At 40.9% G+C, this 27057-nt stretch overlaps 2 protein-coding genes and 1 long non-coding RNA gene across 3 annotated transcripts in view; 2 read left to right on the top strand and 1 right to left on the bottom strand.

Moving 5' to 3' along the window:
- LOC119503034 overlaps positions 1 to 2148 on the top strand; it is an 8204-nt gene extending 6056 nt beyond the window's left edge. Inside the window, exons 3-4 of the long non-coding RNA XR_005210239.1 lie at positions 1793 to 1919; positions 2071 to 2148. This is a non-coding gene — a long non-coding RNA (uncharacterized LOC119503034). The remainder of the gene's footprint in view (positions 1 to 1792; positions 1920 to 2070) is intronic.
- A 1063-nt stretch (positions 2149 to 3211) lies between these two features.
- On the top strand, positions 3212 to 4625 carry LOC119503510 (C-type lectin domain family 4 member E-like). Its single transcript, XM_037795341.1, has 4 exons — positions 3212 to 3257; positions 3870 to 4021; positions 4148 to 4272; positions 4367 to 4625. Exons 1-4 carry the CDS (start codon positions 3212 to 3214, stop codon positions 4548 to 4550), a joined length of 507 nt encoding a protein of 168 aa, XP_037651269.1. The 3' UTR covers positions 4551 to 4625.
- Positions 4626 to 6096: 1471 nt separating this feature from the next.
- Positions 6097 to 27057, bottom strand: part of LOC119503035 (zinc finger MYM-type protein 4-like) — a 35454-nt gene continuing 14493 nt past the window's right edge. Inside the window, exons 14-35 of the mRNA XM_037794521.1 lie at positions 26252 to 26356; positions 25805 to 26046; positions 25433 to 25613; positions 24148 to 24342; positions 23607 to 23757; positions 23151 to 23266; positions 22202 to 22342; positions 20883 to 21033; positions 20554 to 20726; positions 18546 to 18681; positions 18046 to 18165; positions 17003 to 17040; positions 16711 to 16828; positions 16330 to 16442; positions 14149 to 14335; positions 12580 to 12884; positions 12331 to 12496; positions 12053 to 12204; positions 10637 to 10751; positions 10320 to 10553; positions 8073 to 8202; positions 6097 to 6589 (exon numbers count right to left, since the gene is read on the bottom strand). Coding sequence (XP_037650449.1) covers positions 6358 to 6589; positions 8073 to 8202; positions 10320 to 10553; positions 10637 to 10751; positions 12053 to 12204; positions 12331 to 12496; positions 12580 to 12884; positions 14149 to 14335; positions 16330 to 16442; positions 16711 to 16828; positions 17003 to 17040; positions 18046 to 18165; positions 18546 to 18681; positions 20554 to 20726; positions 20883 to 21033; positions 22202 to 22342; positions 23151 to 23266; positions 23607 to 23757; positions 24148 to 24342; positions 25433 to 25613; positions 25805 to 26046; positions 26252 to 26356 — 3501 coding nt within the window. The 3' untranslated portion in view covers positions 6097 to 6357. The remainder of the gene's footprint in view (positions 6590 to 8072; positions 8203 to 10319; positions 10554 to 10636; positions 10752 to 12052; positions 12205 to 12330; positions 12497 to 12579; positions 12885 to 14148; positions 14336 to 16329; positions 16443 to 16710; positions 16829 to 17002; positions 17041 to 18045; positions 18166 to 18545; positions 18682 to 20553; positions 20727 to 20882; positions 21034 to 22201; positions 22343 to 23150; positions 23267 to 23606; positions 23758 to 24147; positions 24343 to 25432; positions 25614 to 25804; positions 26047 to 26251; positions 26357 to 27057) is intronic.

Here is a 27057-nt window from a genome sequence, read left to right on the forward strand (position 1 = left end):
TTGTTTTCGTCACAGGAGGCTCGCACAGGTTACCATGGTTACACATCTGCAACCGGCAAGGAGGCTCTCAGGAAGTGACGACGTAAATTACTGCTCAGTGCGTCCAAAAAGATCCATACTACAGTTTATTCACACAAAAGTAAAATGATAGTACACTTATTAAGTATGTAGTGCATAGTATGCAATTTCAGATAAAGCCAAGGTCTATGGAGCAGCTCCACACTTCATACCCTAAGACATCACAAGTTTGAGTTTTAGCACTTGAGTTTTTGGATTTGGGAGAGAGTTGTTCATGTTTATTAATATTTTTGGACTGTCTCAGACAATAGGAATAACATATACATTTTGAAAATGTTCCCCTTTAAGTTGATGGAATCTTATCTCACCACTTACAGTGAAAGGCCAATTAGACATTATTTGCTGAATAAATTTGAGGTTTATTGAAGAGATCGGAGTCAGGCCTAGCAGATTATTTGTTTTCAAAGACTTTTCTCTCTCTTTTGATCTTTCCGTGTTTCCCAACTATAATACATTCAACCATGAAGAGAGGGTTTGTTAGTTTACTGTAAAACGGAGTGAAGAGACGTCAGGGTAGAGAAAAAATGAGGAACTATAACCATGATGAAGTTATATTTACAATTAATTTGTGTTATCTGTTTAACAACAAGACCAACAGGAAAGGCGAGGTGTGACACTCTTGTTTCCTGTTGGTCTAATGCAGCAGCCCTCTGCACTGTCGTAGAACAAACTGCTCAGAACAGCAAGAGAAGCAGGGCGGAATAACTTCATATGTTGCTATTCTATTTAAATCTCAACATTTTACATTTTCTTTAACATGACTCAAACTAACTTGTAGAAGTACAGTGTGCAAAATAATTTGCCATTGTTTTAAACTCACTTAAAGCTCACTAATTATCATATTGTAGTTTGTTTAATCGGTACAAAAAACAAAGTGTTAACCCCCCCTCCCAAATCAACATTATGTATTTACAGGGGGTTATGTGAAAGACCATTTCTTGGGTAGCAGCAATAACAAAGAGCATAGAAGCAAAGAGACAAATCTGCCACCATTTTGGACTGAAAATGCTTATTATATTTATAATATTTTATTGTTCAACAAAGACCATTTTGGTAGTTTATGACAATAGAATAGAAATATTTTAGTTTTAGTTTTGTACGGCATTTTTTAGGCGGACGTTTTACTGGCGTCCGGTAGTCACTTTCAGTCCAAAATGGCAGAAGCGTAGCTTTGCTGCTGGACGCTGACGTTGCAATGGAACGATCATTTGACTTTCACTTCTCAGCGATATACGTTCTTTGGCAATAATGCTCTGGAGTGTTGTTGCCAGCATGAGGTTGCCAGGCAACCAGTGGACACTCCAGTTAATTACACAGTTAATTCGTGAGCTTTAGAGGTGCTGGTTTGTGAATGTTGGTACGTTTGGACAGAGCCAGGCTAGCTGTTTCCCTCGGTTTCCAGTCTTTATGCTAAGCTAAGCTAACAGGCTGCTGTCTGTAGCTTCATATTTACCGTACAGACATGAGTGGTGTCAATCTACTGATCTAACTCTGCAAGAAAACAAGAGTTAGATGAGAAGCAGATCTCACAAAATGTTGGTGATAAAGTAAAATTGTCTTGTTGTGCTTGACTTTATGAAATGATCTGATAATTGCTGCTCTTAATGCTTTGAGAACAGCGATACAGAAAACGTGCTTATTAAGCAGGTGAAACATAAAAATCTGAAATAGCAGCTAGATGGGTCCATCTCTGTCTCCTCTAACTGTTGAACAGGTGAAGCTCCAGCCTCCCAACAACGCTCAGTGTCACATGGAGGGTCAAAGGTCACATCAGAGAGAGTGGCCCTGCTGGTTCTCAGCGCTCTCCTGGCAGCTGCTGTCATTGTTATATAGTTTGTCATGTTGAGGAGAATAAAACACATTATTTTTGCTGTTGAACATGAAGTGAATCTCAAAAGAAACATCATTTTGTTTGTCCAACATGTTAAATGATCAAGTACTGACTGATTTACCATTGGAGGTGTTTGACCTGTACTTCCTGTTTGTGATCAGCGTTTGATAACCTGTGAACCAACAAATGTTTCCAGACACTGAGAGACGAGCATGAAGCTTTAAAAAGAAATCTCAAGGGTAAGTCAGTCGACCAGCTTTTTTCAGTTTCATTCCAACAGGTGACTGATCTGTAATTATAATCTGTTTTCAAGTGAGCTCTTTTTCTGTTTACTGATTTCCACTGCTATGTGAAAGAGAAAACAACATGGTGCAGCCAAAGTGCCCACAACCTCCTGAAGTACAAATGATGTGGATTTTATTTTACATGTTTGCATCTTCTGATGATGATTAATAGTAGAGGAACAACTCCCCAAAAAAGGCTTTAGTTTTTCAGACACCCCTACCTGAGGTGGAGCAAAGCACAACCATGTTTTTGTCTAGTTTTTTAAATGGATGCTTGTATAAAAATATTTTACTCTAAAAGGAGTTTATTTGGTTGATGTTTGGATGATTCCCAAAACCGAAAACAGTGAAAACGTAGGCTTAAAAAGGGACAGAGTCTGCCTTATCACATGTATCTCTATAAATAATGATCAGAATGTCACCAAATCTGGACTGGATGTTCACAGACAGTTATTACATACAACAAAGCAAACGTTTTATCAACACCTTTGTCCATCTTTGACATTTATACACTTAAACAGTAAACACACATTAATTTTAGGCGGAAAATGAAATTGAATAATAGGCGTGTGTGTATATATATTATGGCATGCTGTTCAGGAAATTATTATATATATAATGTGAAATTTGAGAATATTGAATGAAATCCTGAATATATTGAATGAAACTCTGAGAATATGGAATGAAACTCTGAATATATTGAATGAAACTCTGAGAATATGGAATGAAACTCTGAATATATTGAATGAAACTCTGAATATATTGAATGAAACTCTGAATATATTGAATGAAACTCTGAATATATTGAATGAAACTCTGAGTATATGGAATGAAACTCTGAATATATTGAATGAAACTCTGAATATATTGAATGAAACTCTGAATATATTGAATGGAACTCTGAGTATATGGAATGAAACTCTGAGTATATGGAATGAAACTCTGAGTATATGGAATGAAACTCTGAATATATTGAATGAAACTCTGAATATATTGAATGAAACTCTGAGTATATGGAATGAAATTTGACGTCATCACGGCACTGCTGCCGTCTTGTGATTTAGGTCCTTATCCATACAGATCTTGGTGCTGCTAGATGTGTGTGTCACTATGAGCGAGTCAGCACGGAATCTAGTATCAGCAATCCTAAATAATGAGGAGATAATTAACACCCTGGTGAATGTGTGTACCACAGGATGAAATAATACTGGTAAACATATTCAATACCGTTCTATAGATGAAGAGTTTATTCAATTTTTCATCGTGGAAGAGTAATGCGGATCTGAACTAGTTCACTAAAGTTGGAAAAATATTGACAGATTTGAACTTCCCGGATCAATAACTCATAAACTAAATGTTGTTAAAACACCAACGAGGGATCTTTCTAACCGTAGTGAGGTAGACAACGAGCTACAAGCTCATTTTAATCACAACGAGCCGTCCTCTGAGCTGAACAATATCAAGCAACAACACAGAGCAGCAAATGTGCCCACAACCAAAAACAAATAAACGATGGATGTTTGCATCCTCTGATGATGATAATTAAAGAAACAGTGATGGACTGACAGATCGTCTCGGCTGCTCTCACTTCAATGCTCCTGCTGCTTCCAAATCACACAAATATAAAGAGAGATTTGTTGCACCTGACTAAAGAGTTTGCTGTGATCTCTTTAAAGATGGCTCACGTCCAAGCTGTGAAGAAGGTTGGGAGCAACATGGAGCAAAGTGCTATCATTTCTCCAGCGATAAATCAACCTGGGAAGAGAGCAGAAGTGAATGTAGAGGTCTAGGAGGAGATCTGGTGACGATAGAGAGCAGAGAGGAGCAGGTAGAACACACTGCTGCACGCTCATGTTTCATCACATCCTTGTGTTTCCACATTAGTTAACATGGTCTCTCAGCACAGAAAGGGGATGTCACAGATTTGTGTTTTCCATCAACTTTTCCTGTCAAGGTATTCCTGTTGGGGAGACTGAGAGACAAAATGGACAAACCTGAGGACAAGTTCTGGATCGGACTGACGGACTCCGAGGAAGAAAACAAATGGTTGTGGGCAGACGGCTCACCACTGGACAAGAGGTTTGACAGTGACACAATTTTTTTTTTGTCAATTTCCAATATCAAAGTTACTATAAAGTTATTGAACCAGTTCTTTCTGTTTCCAATATGTCAGTTTGACTTTCTGGAGCTTCAAAGAGCCGGACAACTGGAAGGGAAAAAACAAGAAGGATGGAGAGGACTGTGTGAGGATGGGGGAGAAGAACAGAGCAGACCTGAGGTGTTGGTTTGATAAAGACTGCAGAGTGCCTCACAGAAGAATTTGTGCCAAACCAACAAAAACTTTAAAGTGTGTCTGAAATGCAGTTCAGCTCAAGTCTTAAGGCTCAGCCTGTTAAACAAGCTCAGTACAGGATGCAGAATGTGGAGCAATGTGATTATATGCAGCTAATGATACAAATAAAGAACTTATTAAGACCCTGCAAACATTAAAATGCTTCTTGAATGTGTTCATCTATTAAAGAAGTGATCATACAGTATGTAACAGATGACAGACAGAGAGTGATTGTGCAGAATTAAACAGCTTTTTACTGATCTTCTGAATTTGTGCTGCTACAGCTCGGCTCACCTGTAAAAATAAAAATGCATTAAACTATTTTCACCCATCAACTGTTTTTTTGTGTGTTCAGCATTTGTAACTTTAAAGCATTTACAAAGAAGTATGGTGTATAAAACAGTAATCTTTCTTTGTCTTTTTTTTTCATTTTTGAGATATGCGTAATAACGAGGTAATACAAAGTTACAAAGTAAGGTAAAACAAGGATCACTTTTCCATCCCTCCGGATGTCTGAGCTCTTCACCCTCTTTCTAAGGCTGAGCCCAGCCACCCTATGAAGGAAACTCATTTTGGCAGCTCGTATCCTCGATCTCATTCTTTCGGTCACTGCCCAAAGCTCATGACCATAGGTGAGGGCTGGAACGTAGATGGACCGGTCAATCGAGAGCTTTGCCTTCCGGCACAGCTCCCTCTTCACCACAACTGTCTGGTTCAACGCCTGCAAAACTGCTGACGCCGCACCGAGCTGCCTGTCCATCTCCCGCTCCATTTCACCCTCACTCGTGAACAAGACCCCGAGATACTTGAACTCCCTCGCTTGGGGCAGTGACTCACTCCCAACTCTGTTTTCTGTCAGAGAACCATGGCCTCCAACAGCCCTACAAGGGTAAAGAGCTGGTCCACTGGTCCACGGCCATGACAGAATCCGCATTGCTCCTCCTGGATCTGAGGTTCGACGGTCGGTCGAAGCCTCCTTTCCAACACCCTAGAATAAACTTTCCCGGGATTACTTTTCAATATTTTTATTTATTGAAAATAAAATTAACAAAATCTCGAACATCAACATTCAACTGACTCAAGGGAGACAAACAAACAGTATGAATCAGCAGTTAACATGAACTTCTTCTTTTCTCTTCTAAGGTTGAAAGACACCAGAGGCTGGTTTCACAAACATGTGAGGGTTGTTGATAATGTTGTTGAACCAGTAATGTGAAGGGGAAGAGTTAGCAGAAGTACTGAAGCCACAGCAGCTCAGCTCTGCTATCTTATACTACCGGGAGTTTTTTGTATTGTTAAATTATTTGCTGAATTTTCCCAGTAAAATGTTCTTCTAACAGAAGGCTGCTGAAGTGAAGGGAACTGGTGTGACTTTGATGTGGTTTTTCAGTTTGAATTTAACCAGAGTTCATGGCACATTAGTCCTATTTAAGAACTATACAGCTTTGTGACACGGATGAATGCAGACATCTATCAGAAGACTGACTATTAGTTTTGATCTTTGTGAAACCAACCTGTTAGTAACAGTCCAAGTCCAAACGTTTAAAATGGTGTGAAATAAAGGCTGCTTGTAAAGTTTATTTAATCTGATATCAGGCTGCAGAGAGATCAAAGTCACAAGAGACACAAAACATGGTTGTGAGCTTTCAGTATTTGGTCAAACATTTAATCTTTTAATCTTAATTAAACCTGAGGATGACTTGATGAAAAAATGTTTTGTAGTTTTGAGATTGAGAGACATCATTTCTTTATTTCTATAAGATGGAATGTATTTCTCTTTAGTTCTTAGACATTATCAAATGCCACCTCCAGAAAAAATAAAAAATAAAAAATCATTGTGAATCCTCCTCGTCGGGTGTAAACAGTGTGTCATCTGACCTCCGCTGGTCCACAGCTCTTCCATCTTCCCCCTGCAGCTCTCGGACGGCGAGGGTTCGTACGAGCATGGCCTCCATGGTGCTGTCGTCCAGAGGGGTGGAGGAGAACCACAGCGGGCTGTTGGGAACACAACAGCGATCCGGCTCAAGGTAGAACAAGTCGGTGCGCCGCCTCACCGACTCTGAGCTGGATGGAAGGAGAGCAAAACAGAAAATAAAGATGGTGGATGAGTTTATACTGGCAGGTGGAGCCACTGTAAACTGATGTGCAGGAAAATCAGAGAGCTGTCTGTAGATACAGCTTGTTACATAATATACTACAAGTCCAGAAGTGGTTTTATGTGAGGTGACTTGTCTACCTGGATGTACCCTGCGTGGTGTGGTACAAACTTTGAGACTGATGATAGCCAACTGAAGCTCCTAAAGATAGTGGAGTTTACTTGGACTTGTTTAAAAAGCAGAATTTACAATTAAAACTAAGATTAGACTGTTATCCAGCAAATATCTGGGTTATGCAATTTTTAGGGCTGTCAAAATGAACGCAATAACACAAATTAATTTGTTTGAACGCCACTAATTTCTTTAACGCATCTTGTGATTTTTAGGTTGTAGCCGGCTCAGTTTTAAAGCTAGAGTGAAGATACTGGATACAAGATCAGTGAATGTAAATGGGTTCTATGGGTACCCACGAGTCTCCCCTTTACAGACATGCCCACTTTATGAGAATCACATGCAGTTTGGGGCAAGTCATAGTCAAGTCAGCACACTGACACACTGACAGCTGTTGTTGCCTGTTGGGCTGCAGTTTGCCATGTTATGATTGGAGCAGATATATTATGCTAAATGCAGTACCTGTGAGGGTTTCTGGACAATATCTGTCATTGTTTTGTGTTGTTAATTGATTTGCAATAATAAATATATACATACATTTCCACAAAGCAAGGATATTTGCCCACTCCCATGTTGATAAGAGTATTAAATACTTGACAGATCTCCCTTTAAGGTACATTTTGAACTGATAAAAAAGGTGTATCTAATCATGATCAACTATGGACAATCATGTGATTAATCACGAAAAATATTGTAACTGATTGACAGCCCTAGCAATTTTCACTTGATGTTAGTTTCTTTTCTGTGTTTAATTGTTTTGTTTTTTTAAATAATGCAAAACGTTGCAAAAAGAATGAAGACAATGGAGTAGAAGCACTGCTTATTCTTGAAGGATTGCATTTTATATTTTCCGTATTCCACCCATCCACAAGATGGAATAATTCCAAAAAACATGTTAAAAAGTGCTTTACAAAAAACAAGACAGCAAGGCGCTAAAGACGGACGACAGAAACCTGCAACACAACATTAAAAAAAGGACACATTGTTTACATAGAGAATTGTCATATATGATCAGCATCTTTATATAAACAATGGGTCAAATGACTATGTGTATGTGAAAGGGGTCAGTTATTATAAAACCAGTTACTGCAGGTTTAAACATCAAGTATCAGCACATGGGCAATCTGAAAGTTCAAAGTAAAAATGTTAGCGGGCCTCAAAATCCCGTACTGCTCATGTCTTAAATGATATCATCCCATCAGCTGGAGGAAGGAGAGGAAAGTAGAGAAGGAGTCAATGACACACCTAAACCAAAATGCATACAAAATAAATCTACAAACCACTTGGAGAGGTAGAACTCGTAGAGTCTGACTGGACAGCGGAGAGGGTTCTCTATGTTCTCCATCAACTCCACAATATCCTCTTTACTCTCATTTCTCTTACGCTTCTTAGCAGGTACGCCGTCTGCATCTGACAAACACACACACACACACATAATATAACAACACAAACCTGCATGCAACAAAGATTTGTACACAGTCCTGTTGGATTACTTCTTCTGCTGTGTTCACAACAAGAGTGAAGCAAATTTCCGCCTTGTTTTACTTGCGAGATTTGGACCGCCAGGATAATTTGTGTTCATTCGTGCTAGACGCGCTTGAGAGGAGGAGCTTGTCTCCATAGATACCAACAACTTCTCTTTCCGCCATCAACCATGGAAGCAATAACCACTGTTGCTGTTTTGTACATGTTGTGGAAGTCCAAATAGGCGCTAAATATTCCAAAATGATGCAGAAAACTGATTTTATGACTCCTGGTGATTTTCAAGATGTGTTCAAGCTGATCAGATCAGATGTCAGAAGATCACAGACAGGTTTTTTACCTCTTTATTTTTTAAGGGTACTTTTTAAAAGCTCTTAATCTGAGAAAAACACTAAAACCGAATAAAAGGAGCATGGTCACTTCAAGGTCAAACTTCACCCCCTTGCTTTCATGATAGAATGACAATCAATACACCGTTAGAACGGCAAGATCTTCAGCTTTCCATCGGTGTATTTATCTTTTCATTAGCAGTAAAATTGACAGAGATATTGCTGGATAAATGTCTGGGTCGCCAGTAACCTCTAATCACAGTTAAAGTGATACTGAACTTCGGTAGAACTTTGGGTTGTATCGCTCACTAGCCGTGATATATACGCCCAACTAAAGGAGATAATCATTATCAACTGCCTTTGTGCTCCTTTGGGCGGATTAGTTTTTTATGCTTTTTTTTCTCTTTCCATTCACTCTTGTTAGCGAAACAGGTCGCTAAGGTTGCTTTCACACATAACCCATTTGGTTTAGTTAAAACAATCTCAGGTCCGTTTGCCTGGTTAGTATGGTTTGTTTCAGCTGGTGTAAAGCTCATTCAAACTCTGGTGTGGACCAAACAACCAAACTCTGGTCCACCTGAGATGGTGGGTCTCGGTCTGCTTCCAAGCGGACTCTGGTGCGGTTCGTTTCTGGTTTGAAAGCAAGCGAACCAACCACCAGCAGATATGTGATTTTAGCTTTGATTTCAAAAGCTAAACTACTAATAAATCCATCTGCTGAGGATGAAATGGCCGCCAATTCTCAATCTTTTCATAACATATAAACCTACATCTGTGCCAAATTTGTTGCTTTTATCGCAAAATGCACAATTGTTATGCTTAACCCCCCCACTAAAACGCCGTCGTGTCTGGGTTCATATATTCACATACAGTGCCATTGCACTGACTGTATCTAGCAAGTCACACATCGCTACTGCGGTATGAACCCAAAACAAACAGATTGTGCTGTGATTTAATTGCAAAGAACGGATCAAAAGGATGCCAAAGTAACTACATAATAATGCAGATTTGTAAAAGTCTGAATTCATGCTTTGTCAGGTCTGTCCGCAAGACGACAAGCAAACTACTTTTAAAATGCTTGTTTTCTGAATTGAGTTTGGATCGATCAGTGCCAGGCTATGCAGCTGTTCCATCAACGCTCAAGTGAAAGTCATCTAGGCATAAATACGGTAGTGACGTTGTTGTTTATACCATAGACCATCTGTGGTTTATACACATACATTTATACACAGAGTTTGGTCCGGTCTCTGTACAGATATGAGGTACTATCGTAGCTCTGGGTGACCACAGACGGCTACAATATTTTTTCCTCCATTTCTGATTGAACAACGTCAGGATGTCAGTGACGACAGGAGGAGAATCTCAAATCCGATAGGCTTTTGTGACACAGCGTCACGCAAATTTCTCGCTTGAGTTGAAATATTTCAACTCCCGCGAATACGTGAATGAAGCGAATCTCAGATGTACGCGTCATGTCATTTGTGTCGCCCGGCACAAATTCCCGTCTATTCGCTCCTTTGCATTGACTTTGTATGCAATTGCGTCGCGCGAAAAGTTAGCTTTGCTCTTGGTGTGAACACACCATTATGCAGTGAAAAGGGGCTGAAAAGATGCGTTTAGACAAAACTATCTGACTTTCATAAACAGCACTTGCACAAAATGTCTCTATTACAATATAATCAGGTACTTCACTTTGACCCTCAGCCATACTGGTACCTGACTTAGCCTCGTTTATGGATATTGGCGGGTAGAAACGCAGGAAGGTGGTCTTGGTGTTGACGTGGCGCATGACGTAGGCGAAGGACAGCTGGCGGTGCTGCTCCACCGTGGTGAAGCCAAAGTACTTGCAGCAGAAGAAGAGCAGAGTGTTGAGGAGGACGATGGGGGAGTACGCCCCCAACTGTTTACAGTCCCACAGAAACTCCTCCTCCACACGGGAATGGATATAACCTGCAGAGAGAAGGAGAGAGAGACCTGTCAGAAATCTGGTCAATCTGATTGATCGGAGGCATAAAAAAGACACAGCGACTCACCGCTGGCTGCGATGGAGGGTTTGAAAGCTTTCAGGATCTTGGTGAACTTGGTGGAGAATTTGTTGTAGATCAGATCACTGAATATGTTCTCCATGCGACCGTTCTCAAACAGGTACTGAAGAGAAACAACAAAATAACAGTCAGACAAAACAACAAGAACTGTGTGACCATACACACTGTTGTCCCAAATGATTTCTGAAGGTGTATCCTCTGCAGTTTGCAACGGAAGAACCAGAGAATGTGTATGAAGGCTTCCAGCAGAGGGCGATGGGGCTTTAGAGTCCAATCCAGTCCCTTGTTCAGCAAATGATATGAAAGTGAATTGGATTTTGGAAAAAAATTATTTAGCGTCCTATTGTTCGTAGAATCAGCACAATAATTGCATGATATCAAAAATATATTGTATATGTAAAATGTCATGAAGAATAAGTGTTGCACCTAGGACTGTAAGAAAAAGTTACGTTTACTGAGAAACAAGCTGATGTGAGGAAAGAGTGCCATTGTCTTATGCATGATGAATTAAGGCACATGTTGACTCTCTATCCTGCATAATGTTGTAAACCCAATTAACCACAAAAAAATACATGAACAAAATAGATAATTCCTAAAATGACCTGGTTAACCTACGGTCTCACTTTTCTCATATCTATAAACTTGCTAGTAATAGGAGTCTCTTAGTCCGTTTATAGAACGGTGTATACAATCATACAAAGACCAATTGGGTTTATTACCCAGGACACTGTGCATACATGTCCTATTTCAGAGTTCAACAAAATTTCACCAAAAAGGACATAAGTGCCTCCCCAAAAAGGTCAAGAGGGCAAAAATATGTATGAAAAGAGTGGAGTGGGAGAGAAATACCATCCTGACAGAGCAAGTCATAGATAGTGTTCTGTAGAGCGGCAGCGATTAAACCTGCAGTAGGCAGAATATGTTTTTGGCATCATTGGGCAAAAATTCCATAATAACCTTTCAGCATATTGTAATTCAAGTGTCCTAAGAGATAACTAGACTTCTGCTCCTCCTCATGGCTCTGTTTTCAGACTTTAGAACATCTAACCCGTAACGGGAGACTTTGATCAATCACAGGTCATTTCAGAGAGAGAGAGCGTTCCTATTTTTCAAGAAGAAAAAAGTTAAAATTCTGTTTCCAGCTTCTTAAATTTGAATATTTTCTTTACTCTATGACAGTAAACTGAATGTCTTTGAGTTGTGGACAAAACAGGAGGAGGACGTCATCTTGGGCTTTGGAAAACACCGATCCACATTTTTCACCATATTCTGACATTTTCTAGACCAAACAGCTAATCGATTAATCGAGAAGATAATCGTCAGATTAATCGACAATGACATGAATTGTTAGTTGCAACCCTAGTATGCTGTAAATGAGTGTGTGTACAGTGTTGCTCATCTTGCCTGTTGAATGCTGAGGCAGAGGTAGAACAGGCTGTCGGGGGAGTGCGGCTCTCCATCAGGTCGTTTTACCTCAGTAATGAAAGAACAGAGGCTATCGCTCAGCTCGGTCGAAGAGCAACGAAGAACATCCTCCTCTAACGTCACAGCGTGAGCTAACAGAAGAAAAGGGTTTAACATCTGTTAACACCTGCATTCATTAAGTTTTGTTCTGGTAAAAACTAAATTCTGAGTGTGCTTTGTGGAAAAAAAAAAAATTCTAAAATGACAGAAAAACATACAAGAAACGAGTTCCAGGTTGGTTTGTGATTTCCTCCACTGTATCCATCTCTTCCAGGCGTCAATTCCACATCGACTCTTCAGTTTGTGGTGCTTCCTAGACGTGACCCTTTCTCTTTGAGAAGTCTCCTCTTTAGCTGCTTTGGACCACTCTTGCAGCTTACGACCCTGTGATATAGAGAAGAGACCAGATTACACCACAGAAAGATGAGACCACAGCTTCTAAACTCATCTCCTCGGTGGTTTGTTACCTTATTCTTGTTGTGGACTTTCTCCATAGTTTGCTGTAATAGCGGAGGGGCCAGTTCAGAGCTCGATGAGCTCTGGGGATCCCCTCTCATCTCCAGAGGAGGAGGAAGAGGAGGAGGAGCAGCTGGAGGTGGGAGCTCAGGTTGAGGCTCACCAGGCATACCCACCTCTAAAACCGGAGGTGGCTTTTTGTGGGTGTGTGGTCGACAGAGTGACCCAAAGCTGGTGTCAGTGGAGGAGTCTTCCTGGTTGGTGAAAGTGGCCTGATGATCTGAATCCAAGTCATCACTGCGGTTACTGGTGTGGTCTGAAAATAATGAATATAAGTTACAGATAAACCAGTATGGAGCTTTTGTTTTAACATCAAACCAGAGAGGAGGCTGATCTAGAAATCTGTAATCTATTCTGTCCTAAAATCTACATCACAATAAATGATCACATTTACCAACAAATTTCAAAATACGACTAACGTAACCGCCATGAAACATTCAGATCATATATTTTCTTTCTCTCACTCACAACTATCTGTGCTACGTCTCGGGCCCTTTTGGTGGGTTAAAAGGCCCGGTAAGATGTCCCCGGAACTTAATTTAGACCCTGGTTCCTGCAGTCAAAACGCAATGAGCTCCTCAAAAAGGATACTAGTTCCGAGGTAAAGTTCCTGCGGTGGAAACAGGGCTAAAATGTCTGCTGCGAAAAAGGTCTATGACGGGTTGTGCTGTATCGGTTTCTTTGTGTAGAGCACTTTATTTTCTACTTTTTCTGTATTCTTTGGTTGAATAAACAAGACACTGCCCTCTGTTGCACATGTGAGCACTAGAAATAGTTTTCTCTCAAAATCTAACTTAAACCTGTAGTAGGCAGAATATTTTTGGCATCATAATAACCTTTCAGCATTTTGTAATTCAAGTGTTCTGAGAGAAAACTAGACTTCTGCTCCTCCTCATGGCTCTGTTTTCAGGCTTTAAAAAATCATTTCAGAGAGAGAGCGTTCCTATTGGCTGTGCTCCGGCTGGTGGCGGTGCTTGGTATTTCCTCGACTGATCTCAACATGGCTGCCGGGTCACAAACTTTCTCATCTTACAGCTAAACAGTACACATCAAGATGTTTCTGAAAACATTTGAGGTGAGAAATAGGCATTACAGTAACAGAATATTGATTCATATTTTGATCAGCACTGTCTAGTTTGACCATTTGATCGGAGTTCACGTGTGATTGACAGCTGCTCAGAGACGGCAAGGCTCCAGCTCGGCTCTGATTGGTTATTTTCTGCCGGTGTGTGAAATCTTGCAGATGCCATTAGGAGCACCGGAGGACACAGAGGCACATGACTTTTTTTCAGGTAACCTGTCTCATGCACTACTGTCAGGATATAATGACCGTTTTATAAAAATAACTTTTTTTTAAATCATATTTGCTTCAACTCTAGTACGACAAACATAAGGAGTAAATTGAGAGCTGGAACAATAAGCTCTCTTGATCTAGCTGTTTCTTTTAGTTTATAGAATCCTTTCTCAAGTCCAAGTATCAGTATCGTCACTTCCCCTTCATGTTCGACACAATATTTTACCTTTTGGAGCAGGACTTTCTTGTCCTTGTCCCTCTTTTGTCACCTCTCTGTCCTCTCCCTGGTTCCTTTCATCTTGTGCTTTCTTCGTCTCAGACTTGAAGCTGAGCTCTCCCTCCAGCAGGTCAGGCTGGAACCTCTTCTTCACTGATGTCGCAGTTGGATCGGGAAGAAACACGGGCACAGGAAGCTACGGCCAGCAGGGACAGTTTGGGAAAAACAGTCTGTAATATCTGACAGTGGCACCTGAAGGCTGTGCTGCCTAACCCCAATCAGACCAACATGCAATTATTTTTAGGACATTTAATTGACAGTACAGAGTGACAGGAACCAAAGGAGAGAGTAGGGAGGCTGGATGTTGTTACACTGTGTGTGTCTTAAAGCTGCAGTGCGTAGAAATCCGGAAAACGCAAAATCCTGCATCCCCTCGAGCTGCTCTCTCCTCTCTCTCCTCTCTCCGCTCTCCCCTCTCTGTCCGAAGCCCCTCCCCCCACACGAGAACGGGCATATGCACGCGCTTCATACGTGCTCGCTACATCTGAGGAGGCTACCGCAGCGAGCTACACATTACCTTCTAACGACATCAACAGTTTGGACTGTCTTTTTGAAAGTCTGTCTTTCTTTTTTTGGGTTGTTTTGAGGTGTAGGCAGTTGCTGCCAATGCTGGAATAGCAAGCTTTCCAGTAGGTTGTTCCGCCATTGACCGAGGCTTTCACTATCTGCAGAGACCAGACGTGAACGCGCATCTCCTTTTGTGGAACAGCCAATAGGAACGCTCTCTCTGAAATGCCCTGTGATTGGTCAAAGTCTGCCGTCACGGGCAAGATTATTTAAAGCCTGTAAACAGAGCCATGAGGAGGTGCAGAGGTGTAGTTTTCTCTCAGATCACTTGAATTACAATATGCTGAAAGGTTATTATGGAATTTTTGCCAAATTATGCCAAAATATTGTTGCCTACTGCCACTTTAAATGTCATAAAGACACCTCAAGAGTCCAAATTTCATCCCTTTAAAACCCAGATTATTTTCCCCTGGTTTTCCCACAATCTTTTAAATGTCACAACTTCAAATAGTCAAGGGGAGATAAGGACATACTTCAGTTGTACTACTTTTTGTTTTTCAATGTCACCTGATGTTGGTGTATAACAGAAAAAAAAAATCAGACCCAAACAGTAATCTGACAAAATCTGATGAAAAGCGAGATGGCACTGCTGTAAATCTGAGAAGCAGTTGAATGGAGTATTGAGCTTTAAAGGTCCCATATTATGCTCATTGTCAGGTTCATACTTGTATTTTGTGTTACTACTAGAACATGTTTACATGCTGTAATGTTCAAAAAAACGTTATTTTCCTCATATTGTCTGTCTGAATATACCTGTATTTACCCTCTGTCTGAAACGCTCCGTTTTAGCTCATTTCAATGGAATTGCAACAGAATTACGTTGCTAGGCAACAGTTTGGGTCCATGTTTACTTCCTGCCAGCTGATGTCATTCACATACACTGCAACAGGAAATAAACTGGGACACATTTAGAATGTTTATGTTTAAAACCGAGTAATGGTCTATATATTGTATATTTGTGACATCACAAATGGACAGAAATCCTGACGGCTTGTTTCAAACGCGCAATTTCTGAATACGGGCTGTGCGTATTTCTCCGTATATTGAACGTTTCAATACTTTCACAGTATTTATATGGCACTTAAACCTGCTTTATACTATAGCAGACATGACAATCTCACTTTTACTTTCACAATATGGGCCCTTTAAAGCATGGAAACCAAAGCAGTAAACAGTGAGGCTCTATAGGAACTGACAAAAGCTTATAAAGGCACCAAAAGGCGTGGTGAAAAGTTTTGGATGCACTTAAATTATTGGTTGGTGCCCCTTGAATGAAAAAGTTACGCACAACCAGTGCAACCACTGTAAAAAGTTAGTCTGGAGCCCTGGGAACAGATCAAGAACATTTGAATGATAGAAACTCGGATGTTCTAGAGAAGCTTCAGATTCAAGTCATTTTCTTGACAAGTACTGCTTTTTCTGATGGCATAACATGGACCGAACTAAGCACCATTTAAGAAGATCCATAAATTTAAAGAATGAGAGCATTTTTCTTGCAGTGTGACACCCTGATATTTGTATGTGATCAACATTAGCGAGAGGTGTCAGAGGTGTTTTACATACCGGTAAGGGCAGGCCCACAGGCTGCAGTGTGTACTGGCTGTACATGTTCATAGGCAGAGGAACGTACACCGGCACTGGGACAGGCAGCACTATGACTTTAGGTACAAAGTTGTCTTCACACAACAGGAAAAGGAAACAGAAACAAAATCAGAGCTCTTACTCCAGAAAGAGGGTTCATATTTGTAGATTTTGTATAATTTATCATGAGCAAAGATGTGTGTTTGCCTAATATGGACATTTGCTGATACAGAATAGGGTACCGACAGGGCTGATATTTGGCAAAACTAAACACGTCGGTACAGGGTGCATCTGGAGAATTTCACAGCATCCCGTAAAAAATGAATTGGCTGAGCATTTAAAAATCCTGGAGGTGATTGTTACCTGTCTGTGCCTCTGTGTCGACAGTCTGTGTCGTACAGGAGACTCCTTTGTTGTGGACCAATGGTGTGCAGAGTATGGACTTGTTCTTCAGCTTTGTGGGGACTGTTTGAATACTGGCCTGAAAAACAGACAAATAATGATAAACAACAATAATAATAATTCAAACATCAAAAGGAGTATGAATGTATTATATCTTAGCTAATTCAAAGATGTGATTTAGAGAACAGGAGTTAATAAAGTCAACAGAAGGATGAGAACTATGTAGAGGACTTGGATTTTGGAGTAAACTTACATGTCCAACAACCTTTGTTTGAATGTCAGGGACAGAGACTGTGGAGATATGACAAGAGTTTGAGTCAGAAAAACAAAGATGTCCACAGCAACTGAACCAAAGTATAGAAGCATCTTCATTTATCACAATAAGGGCTGGCAAAGTTAATATGATAATAATGCGTTAATGCAAATTTGTTTCAACGCCACTCATTTGCGGGCTCAGTTTTACATTAAAGCTAGGAATCCATCAATACCAACCATGTCATACTAGCCTGTCACGATGGAGGTTAAATAACGCTCCAAAATTACGCAAAATTTTGGCGCGGAAAAACTGGCATGGCCATTTTCAAAGGGGGTCCTTTGACCTCTGACCTCAAGATATGTGAATGAAAATAGGTTGTAACGGGCTCAGTTTTAAAGCTGGAGTGAAGATGGTATCATATGAAACTAGAAAACCTAAGGAATCCATCGGTACCAACCATGTTATACTAGCTTTTCAAGAAGGAGGTTAAATAACGCTTGCGTCAAACTTGCGCTAACTTTTGGCGGGGAAAAACTGTCATGGCCATTTTCAAAGGGGTCCCTTGACCTCTATGGGTACCCACGAGTCTCCCCTTTACAGACACGCCCACTTTATGATAATCACATGCAGTTGGGGCAAGTCATAGTCAAGTCAGCACACTGACACACTGACAGCTGTTGTTGCCTGTTGGGCTGCAGTTATGATTTGATCATATTTTTTATGCTAAATGCAGTACCTGTGAGGGTTTCTGGACAATATCTGTCGTTGTCGTTGTGTTGTTTATTAATTTCCAATAATAAATATATACATACATTTGCATAAAGCAAACATATATGCCCATTCCAATGTTAATAAGAGTATTAAATACATGACAAATCTCCCTTTAATGTTCATTTTGAACAGCTAAACAATGTGCGATTAATCACGATTAAATATTTTATTGGATTGACAGCCCTAATCACAATTAATAGCTTTTCGACAGTATGTGCACATAATGTCTGTGTGTGTGTGTGTGTGTGTGTGTGTGTGTGTGTGTGTACCATGCTGTGTAGAGCTGGCAGAGGCACTGGGCTGACTAGCCAAAGCGCTAGCGAGCGAGATAACGTTAGCGATGACGGGGGAGGACTCCACTGTGTCAGAAGATCGAGGAGGTAAAGAGACTGCAGGCAGGAAACAAAGAGGAGTCAGCAGAGCTGTTAGTGATCCATCTCACAACACTTTACACAGGAAATACAAATAAAAGTAGAGGTCTTCAGGCAGATCTGATTTCCTAAAAAAAAAAAACAGTCTGACTCAAAGCAGGTTTTGGGTGCTTAGCAGCAAACAGCAGACAGACACAGTTGAAGACTAGCTGGTGAACATAGTGGAGCATTTAGCAGCTAAAGAGACGGATAACTCCCCCAGGTTTCCTTGAGGTCCAACAAGTCTGAAATCCGGCTCTGTGTAATTTTTGTTAACTTTCGGACACACGAGGACCACAACATCAGACATAAACGGGCTTGTAAGCAATAAAACAGGCACACACACCAACAATACATACCGTTGTTGATAATCTGGACCTTTTTATTGCAGAAATGTAGGAGACACCTCAGATCACAGAAGTGTTTGACCTCTCCCAGCAGGGGAAGACTCTGCCTCAGCTTACCGTTGCGACCGCAGGTGTCACACTTGGCAACCTGAGAGAAAGCAGAGAGTAGATGTGGAGTCAGTACAGAGCACCTGGTGCTTTTAATGAGGATTCTAACAACTCCACATTTTTGCTTATATGCAGGTTGGCTGCAACCAACGATTATTTTAATTGTCCGTTGATCTGCTGATTAATGAGAGCTACCCGAGGTAGGGAAAAAAAAATGTAATATCATATAACCATCAGGGCTGTCAATCAATTAAAATATTGAATCACGATTAATCGCATGATTGTCCATAGTTAATCTCAAATTAATCACACATATTTATCTGTTCAAAATGTACCTTAAAGGGAGATTTGTCAAGTATTTAATACTCTTATCATGGGAGTGGGCAAATATGCTGCTTTATGCAAATGTATGTATATATTTATTACTGGAAATCAGTTAACAACACAAAACAATGACAGATATTGTCCAGAAACCCTCACAGGTACTGCATTTAGCATAAAACAATATGCTCCAATCATAACATGGCAAACTGCAGCCCAACAGGCAACAACAGCTGTCAGTGTGTCAGTGTGCTGACTTGACTATGACTTGCCCCCAAACTGCATGTGATTATCATAAAGTGGGCATGTCTGTAAAGGGGAGACTCGTGGGTACCCACAGAACCCATTTCCATTCACTGATCTGGAGGTCAGAGGTCAAGGGACCCTTTTGAAAACGGCCACGACAGTTTTTCCTCGCCAAAATTTAGCGTAAGTTTGGAGCATTATTCAACCTTCTTCATGACAAGCTAGTATGACATGGTTGGTACCAATGGATTCCTTAGGTTTTTTTCATGTGATACCAATAGCTTCACTCTAGCTACAACCTAAAAATCGCAAGTTGCGTTAATATGCTAAAGAAATTAGTGGCGTTTTAACCAATTGCGTTAACTTTGACAGCCCCAATAACCATGTGACGAAGGCCTGTGCTATATTCACATTTGGGAAGCTGAAAGCTGTACATTTATTTATTTTTTAAATGGTTCCCAATAAATGTTCCGCCGATTGACTCATTGTTTTCGCTCTATATGAAGGACACCACTCTCACGTGCATGCGCGCACACTACACACTGCAGGAGAGTTAGTTTAGCTCTGAGAATATCTAGTGAATGTTCAGTGGACGTTTGTGCAGAAATAACTGCTGCAGCTCCTCCAGACCAACAGAGGTTTCCCGTGTCTTGTGAAGTGACGGGGCTCCGCAGAGAGAAACGTTATCGTCTCCGACCAAAACTTGGAGATCCCCTGTTCCCTCCGGCCGCGGTCGGGAGGCTGAGGCAGGAAAAGCCAACACTAGGATCAGCATTTGATTCATGGAGAGACCTTCGTCTGGTCAGCTAACATTACTGCCAAGCAGCTGAAATATAGAGTGATATTGTGCTTTTAGCTGACGTGTGTTGCCTCACTGTTCTGAGCGATGCTCGTTCATGTCTATGTAGAGCGAGCACAAGCGCGAGCAACAGGACGCTGACTTTCGTTGACTTAACGGCCACAGGTGTCGCTGTTAACAAGACATTTCTGATTCTTACAAACAGTCCCTTTAAACAAACAAAACCCATCCAAAAACAAATACATATATTGACTTCTTTGCAAATGCACCACTGGAGCCATAACTATAACTGAAACTTTAATTCAAACAAAGGGACTGTTCTAAAATACATTCACTAATAGGACTAATTATCAAAAAAGATATATGACACATTTCATTTACATGATCTAATCTGAACTCATCACTTACCTTGAGCTAATAAAAACATGAAACATACAAAGAATAGCAAACAGAAAAGGAAAAGGACACATACTTGAAGCTTGAATACTACACTGTCTACAATGAGCAGGTCATTTGTGAAACGGGTGAACTCCCACCACTACTTACACGGCAGTGGAGCATATTGTAATTTGAGCTGCAGTCGTCGGAGCAGAACTCCTTGTCGGTGCCGTCATACTTTGCTTTCACCACCGTCTTAGAGATGCAGAAGCAGTAAGCACACAAGCCACAGTGTTCCCCCCACTTCTTTTCCAGCTCGTGTTGAAAGAGTATCTTGCAGCCTGGGAGGAGAGAACGGAGATTCACAGGCTGTTAATCCTGAATTTCAGTACTTCAACTCTTTTTCTTTGTTGTTGATCTATATTTTAATATTACAAGTGCACAACAAAAACTAGGCTGCACAGTCCTGCATTCAACACTTCCATGTGTCCTCTTACCATCACTGCAGAAGTAGCAGTCATTGCCGTCGACCTTCTTGACGCCTTTGATGACCTTTTCATTCTTACAATATTCACAGATGCCAATGATGTTGTTGACCGTCTTAAACTCTTGAGCACAGGCCAGACTACACACAAAATTCATTTTGCCCTGTGCACAAACACAAACACACAAACACAGTGTATTTTAAAGGGATAGTTCGGATTTGTTAGGGTTGTGTGGTTGTATGAGGTACTTATCCACAGTCAGTGTATTACCTACAGTAGATGACGGTCGGCACGCCCCCAGTTTGGAGAAACAGACAGGAGTACCAACACGGGAGCAAAGCAATGTACTGCTGTGGACGGGGGCAGCAGCAAAATGTATTTTAGGCACCTAAAAAAGGCCCAACTAAAAAAATCGAATATGTATATGCTATATTTAGAATAGAATATTTTCACCGCTTTCCCTTGCCATACAGCTAGCCGTACAGCTATAGTATAATCTATATTTCCGAGGGGGAACTGAAGCCGTTTTCTATGTTCTTGCCAAAGCCACCAGACTCCATTGAGAAAACTGTAATTTTACCTCGCAGAACACAGTTTGTATGTGCTACTGTGTGACTTTGGTGAAAGTGTTAGTTTGGATTCACTAAAGCGTGAGGTAAAAAGATTTTTTTTCAATGGAGTCTGTTGGCTTTGGCGAAAGCATAGATGGATATAACATATATATAATTCCCCGTTGGAAAGGGCTCTCTGATGGCAAGGTAAAGCAGTGAAAATATTCTATAATAATTGGTATTTAAGGGAGCCTTTCTTTTAGGTGTCTAAGATACGTTTCGCTGTCGATCCCGTCCACAGCGGTACATCGCTTTGCTCCCGTGTTGTTACTCCTGTCTGTTTCTCCAAACTGGGGGCGTGCCGACCGTCATCTACTGTAGGTAATACACTGACTATGGATAAGTACTTCATACAACCCTACTTGAAAACACCCAAACTATCCTTTTAACAAACAAATGTCATAGTGTACGTTACCGTACTTAAGAGATCACAGTTTATATCATATATCACATATCACAGAGGTTTACAGCTATACAGGTAGGTCAACACTGTCAGAATAAAACTGTGCGAATCGATGGACATAACCTGAGTTTCAGTTAGATCCACTGGTTCAACTGGGATTTACAAGACAACGTCACGGGTTACTTCCACAATAGTGGTTGAAGAAAGGTATAAAAGCTAGTTCACAAACCTGCTTCTCTGAATATTACACTACCACAGCCAGGTAGAAAAGGCAGGCAGCTCAAGTAAAAAGCTATCTTAAAAAGCAGACCACACACCTTTTTCTGGATGACTTTGGGCATAGCTTTTATAATGCGCCGACATTGGGCGCACGGCAGTTTCTCAGGCGGTTTGAGGAAATCACATTGGGTTAGGTCAGAGGCTCCTGTTGTGGCAGGATTCATGTCTTTCTGGGACTCCTGTGGCACAAAAATGTAAAAAGGTTTTAAACTTGTATAATATAAATATGGTCTCTAGTATCTAATAGAACACTGAGCAGGGTTTCCGCCAGAAAAGTTGTTAGGACCGTTAGGATGTTGGATAAAGTTAGGATAAAGTACACTGGCCATGTAAATTGTAATGAAGGAACATGCTACCTAATGCAACAGTATGGCTCTTTTCTATGTTTTGAATAGTTTATGGGTGACAGTGGAGGACTTTACCACAGTGGAATAAGCCAAATCAGTACTTTTGTCAGTAGGATAAGTTTGGGAACCATTGCTTTACAGCGTTGTGGGGTAGTTGGAGCTCATCCCAGCTGCAAACTCCACATAGAAGGGCCCCAAGCCATGTTTGCCGCCCCTGATCATTCCAATACACGGATATTTTCACAGCTACATGGCCATCTGGAATGAAGCTAAGTGGTGAGTGAGAGCGGTGTGGAAATGGTCGGCAAACGCCGCTTTGTTTCATGTACCTATCATAACAACGGCTTGTATACCCGCCGTCCTTGTTCTTCGGGTTTCCATCTTTGAATGACGAATACAGACTACCGCCCCCTGCTGGCAGGGAGAGTTATTTCCTCTCCGGCAGGCGCAGAATGTACGTGGTAGTTGGTTGTCGGCTGTAGTTTTTGTGGTGTGTTCGAGTGCAACTTTTTAGCCAAGACACAGGCGACGTGAGGCGACTCAATGGTCAGCCTTTGTTGCCGCTAGTTTTTTTATGTCGGGTGGGTTTATCTGGGCCTTAAGGGGAACATCAATTCAGAGTTGTTGTAGGATGTATTACCTTAAAAGACATGGCACAGGTTAGAGTGCAAAAGTTTCTAATGGAGGCATCTGACATGGCGAGGTGGCAGGCTGGTACTGTAGTCTTACCACAGTTGTCACAATCCAATGGAGCACCTGAGGAGAAAAAGAGATTTCATGAAAGAAACCTGGCCACAAGCAATAACTAATACCACAAGTACTAATATCACATGAATGTAATGAAGCACTTCAGCAAGGCTCTGAGGCTTCATGGGAGGAATCCTGTCTACCTACATTTTGAGAATTTGGATAACTCCACTGCATTAAACGTTTAGCCCCCTTTGACATCTGAAGTTGTTTAAGGTTACTAAATGGTACATTACCAAAACTTACATAATTACTTGATTCACTGAGAGCTGGAATCTTATTAGACAGAGAGCAAAAGAGAAGGACAAAGACAAAGAGCAGCCGCGCTGTCAAAGTTAAAGTCCAGTACCTGATGCACTGACAGCCTGGATCTTGGATGCCATCACACAGCTGCTGGTGCAGAAGAGCTCCACCACATCCTCATCGTTTTTGTTTTCAAACATATCTGACATTAAATGGGATTTGCGGCACATGGCACATGGCTGCTGCGCTTTGATTTTCTGCAAAATAATAAAACAGAGAACATATTAAGTTGATTCACCGACTCAGAGCATTTTAAATTTAGGGAATCTAGGTGGTCACCTCATCTAGAGCAACTTGTAGAGCCATTCAAGAAAGGTAGTGGAGATTTCCCCCTTTTAATTTATTGTAGCATTTTTATTTTTTGAAGTGTAGACCTTAAATAAAAAAAAAAAAAGTATCCTATCTTAACCCTGAATTTTACTGAAATAATTAAATTTAACTGCATTAAAAAAAGAACAAAGAACTAAACTAAACACTGCTATCAGTCTTTAAAAGTAGTTCAGCAGCTTCATAAAAATATCCAAAATGTACAGAACTTAAAAAACAATATTCTTTGGCATTTGATAGATGTTTTAAGATGCCGTTACCTGTTTGAATTGGGCCAGACACTCCGCATTGCAGAGTTTTTTGCTGCCGTCCTCCATCTTGAGCAGGAGAGGTGTGTTGCAGCGGGAGTGACAGTTCTCACAGATGGACACATTGTTCATGTTGCAGAAGCGGAGGAAACAAGGACCGCTGCAGATCTTGTGGACGACATCCTGCTCTATGATCTCATGTTTGCTCTGCAGGAGGATAAACAGAGGACAGTGTGTCAACCATAATTCATACTCATTACAATTCATATAAACCAGGATAACAAAGGGGCAGCGAGTTGTAATGTTTATATATGAGATGAAGATTTTTAGTTTTGTATGTAATATTTATTAGAGCTGTCAACTGGTGATCGTATCGCTTGATTGTCCATAGTTAATTGAGATTAATCGCAAATTTTTATCTGCTCAAAATGTACCTTAAAGGGAGATCTGTCAAGTATTTAATACTCTTATCAACATGGGAGTGGGCAAATATGCTGCTTTATGCAAATGTATGTATATATTTATTACTGGAAACCAATTAACAACACAAAACAATGACAAATATTGTCCAGAAACCCTCACAGGTACTGCATTTAGCATAAAACAATATGCTCCAATCATAACATGGCAAACTGCAGCCCAACAGGCAACAACAGCTGTCAGTGTGTCAGTGTGCTGACTTGACTATGACTTGCCCCAAACTGCATGTGATTATCATTAAGTGGGCTTGTCTGTAAAGGGGAGACTCGTGGGTACCCCTAGAACCCATATCTTGAGGTCAGAGGTCAAGGGAACCCTTTGAAAATGGCCATGCCAGTTTTTCCTCGCCAAACGTTCGCACAAGTTTGGAGCGTTATTCAGCCTATTCCGCGATAAGCTTGTACGACATGGTTGATACCAAATGGATTCTTTACGTTTTCTAGTTTCATTTTCATGCCAGTATCTTCACTCTAGCCTGAAAACTGAGCCCGCTACAAGCTAAAGATCGCAAGTTGCGTTGATGCGTTAAAGAAATTAGTGGCGTTAAAACGTATTTGCGTTAACATGTTATTATCACGTTAACCTAGCCAGCCCTAGTATTAACTAAAACTTTGGTTAAAAAGGATGACCTATTGAGAAAAATATGCGTTTTCCATAATAAGTATGTGGCCATTACCACAAAACTGTCGTAATTTTAAAAGAAGTACAGTTTATAGTTTATAAGATCATTCTTCCAGGCAGGGTTCTTCACTATTACGATAAAAAAATGTAAATTATAATTTGATCTTTTGGAAATCTGTTCCCTTGTCTCTCTTACAATGCAATATCTGCTGCACATGCTGCATTGCGACTGTGACAGGACTGGCACGAGGGGTATTTTGGTGGACATGATTCTCTTGTAGTTGAAGGAGGACAGGCAGGTCCGGCTGCAGAAATCATTTGTTGTCCCCTCATTATCCACCGGGGCCTGGATGACGTCCTGAGGCTGTGTTATCCCCCTGAGAAGAAGGATGAGATCAGTTTTAAGTCCGCAATCTTTGACAGTCAAAAATGTATCAATACACCTGAGATGAGTTTACCTGAAGGATATTTAAAATCAAATTCCTTGACATTTGTCAGGGAAAAGGGAGGAATGATGAGATAAAGACGACATTGATCTGCAAATAAAACAAACTACTGTATGACTCACTGAAGGCAGAAGTGGCAGGTCTTCTTAACTTGTTTCATTTGGTAAAATTTCAAAAGGCAGGGAGTGGAGCAGAAGATGTCAGCGTGGCCCTTCCTCTGGTAAACAGTCACCCCGTCCATCAGGACCTGTTTGCAGTTGGAGCAAGACGCAGGCAAATCCATGTGGGCGACAGTTGCCGTTGTAGACGTGGACGTAGATGAGTCTTCCGTCAAGGAGAAGACTGACCCGATCTTCAAGTCCTCCTGTCAGAAACCAAAGAGTAAGATGATGCACAGTGATGGCGTAGTAGTCAGCTGGTTACTGTACATCAGATCCACTTCTGAACGCCTGCTAGTGTGTCTCTTCTACTGTTTTCCTCATCAGTATCAGTGACGACAATACTACTCATATACTACTCTGTCATCTACATCTGTCTGTATCTCCTATGAAGTGTTTCATGTGTCCTACCTTAGCCACATCCTCTCCTGCCTTAGGCTCATCCTTGATACCGTCTGTGGATATGAAGGATGGGAGATTCTGGTTGTACCCCTCATCCATGGGCTCTTCTTTTATCTTGATGAAGAGTGAAGAAAGAAAAGGATTAGCTATGTAACATTTACAACGGAGAAGTCTGTGTGGAGAATTGTGATTGTTCTAACTAGAGATGCACCGACCGATCGAACATGTCATCCGTGTGGATGTTCTTCAGCATGAGCGAAGAAGACATAAAGTTTGCAATTTGTCACAGCTGCAAGTTCATATTTATTTGATTAGAAAGTTGATTAGCCACATTGTTTGCCAATTTTTTTTATGACAAATAATTTTGTTCTAAAAGTTTAAAAAAGAAGGTTGTTGCTAAAATGGGAATATGACGTATGACTATAGTAGAAGCTGCAGGTCAGACGTCATCCTCCAAGCTGCAAGTCACTCATGCTCGTTTGTGTCTGAGCGGCGGCAAACTGATAAATCTGTCCGTCAGTTAGAGAATTACACAAAATCCCACTGGCAGAATTAGCCCAACACACTGACTGTCTCTCACACTCGCTCGCTTCTTTACCTTCTCCTGCTGGAGATAAATTAACCGAGGTTTGTGGGCCTCTAACAGGTCCGAATGACGGGAAGCACAACTTTCAGCCGGAAAGAAAACAAGAGAAAACTCCTGTTGGTATGCTCCGCTAATTCTTGTCACATTTGTGGTCTGATAAACCGTAAATTCATCTAAACTGGTTTCATCTAAACTAGGTTGAAAAATGATGCAATCTGGTTTCCATAGT

The sequence above is a fragment of the Sebastes umbrosus genome, chromosome 15, assembly GCF_015220745.1.
Source record: "Sebastes umbrosus isolate fSebUmb1 chromosome 15, fSebUmb1.pri, whole genome shotgun sequence".
Taxonomy (NCBI): Eukaryota; Metazoa; Chordata; class Actinopteri; order Perciformes; family Sebastidae; genus Sebastes; species Sebastes umbrosus.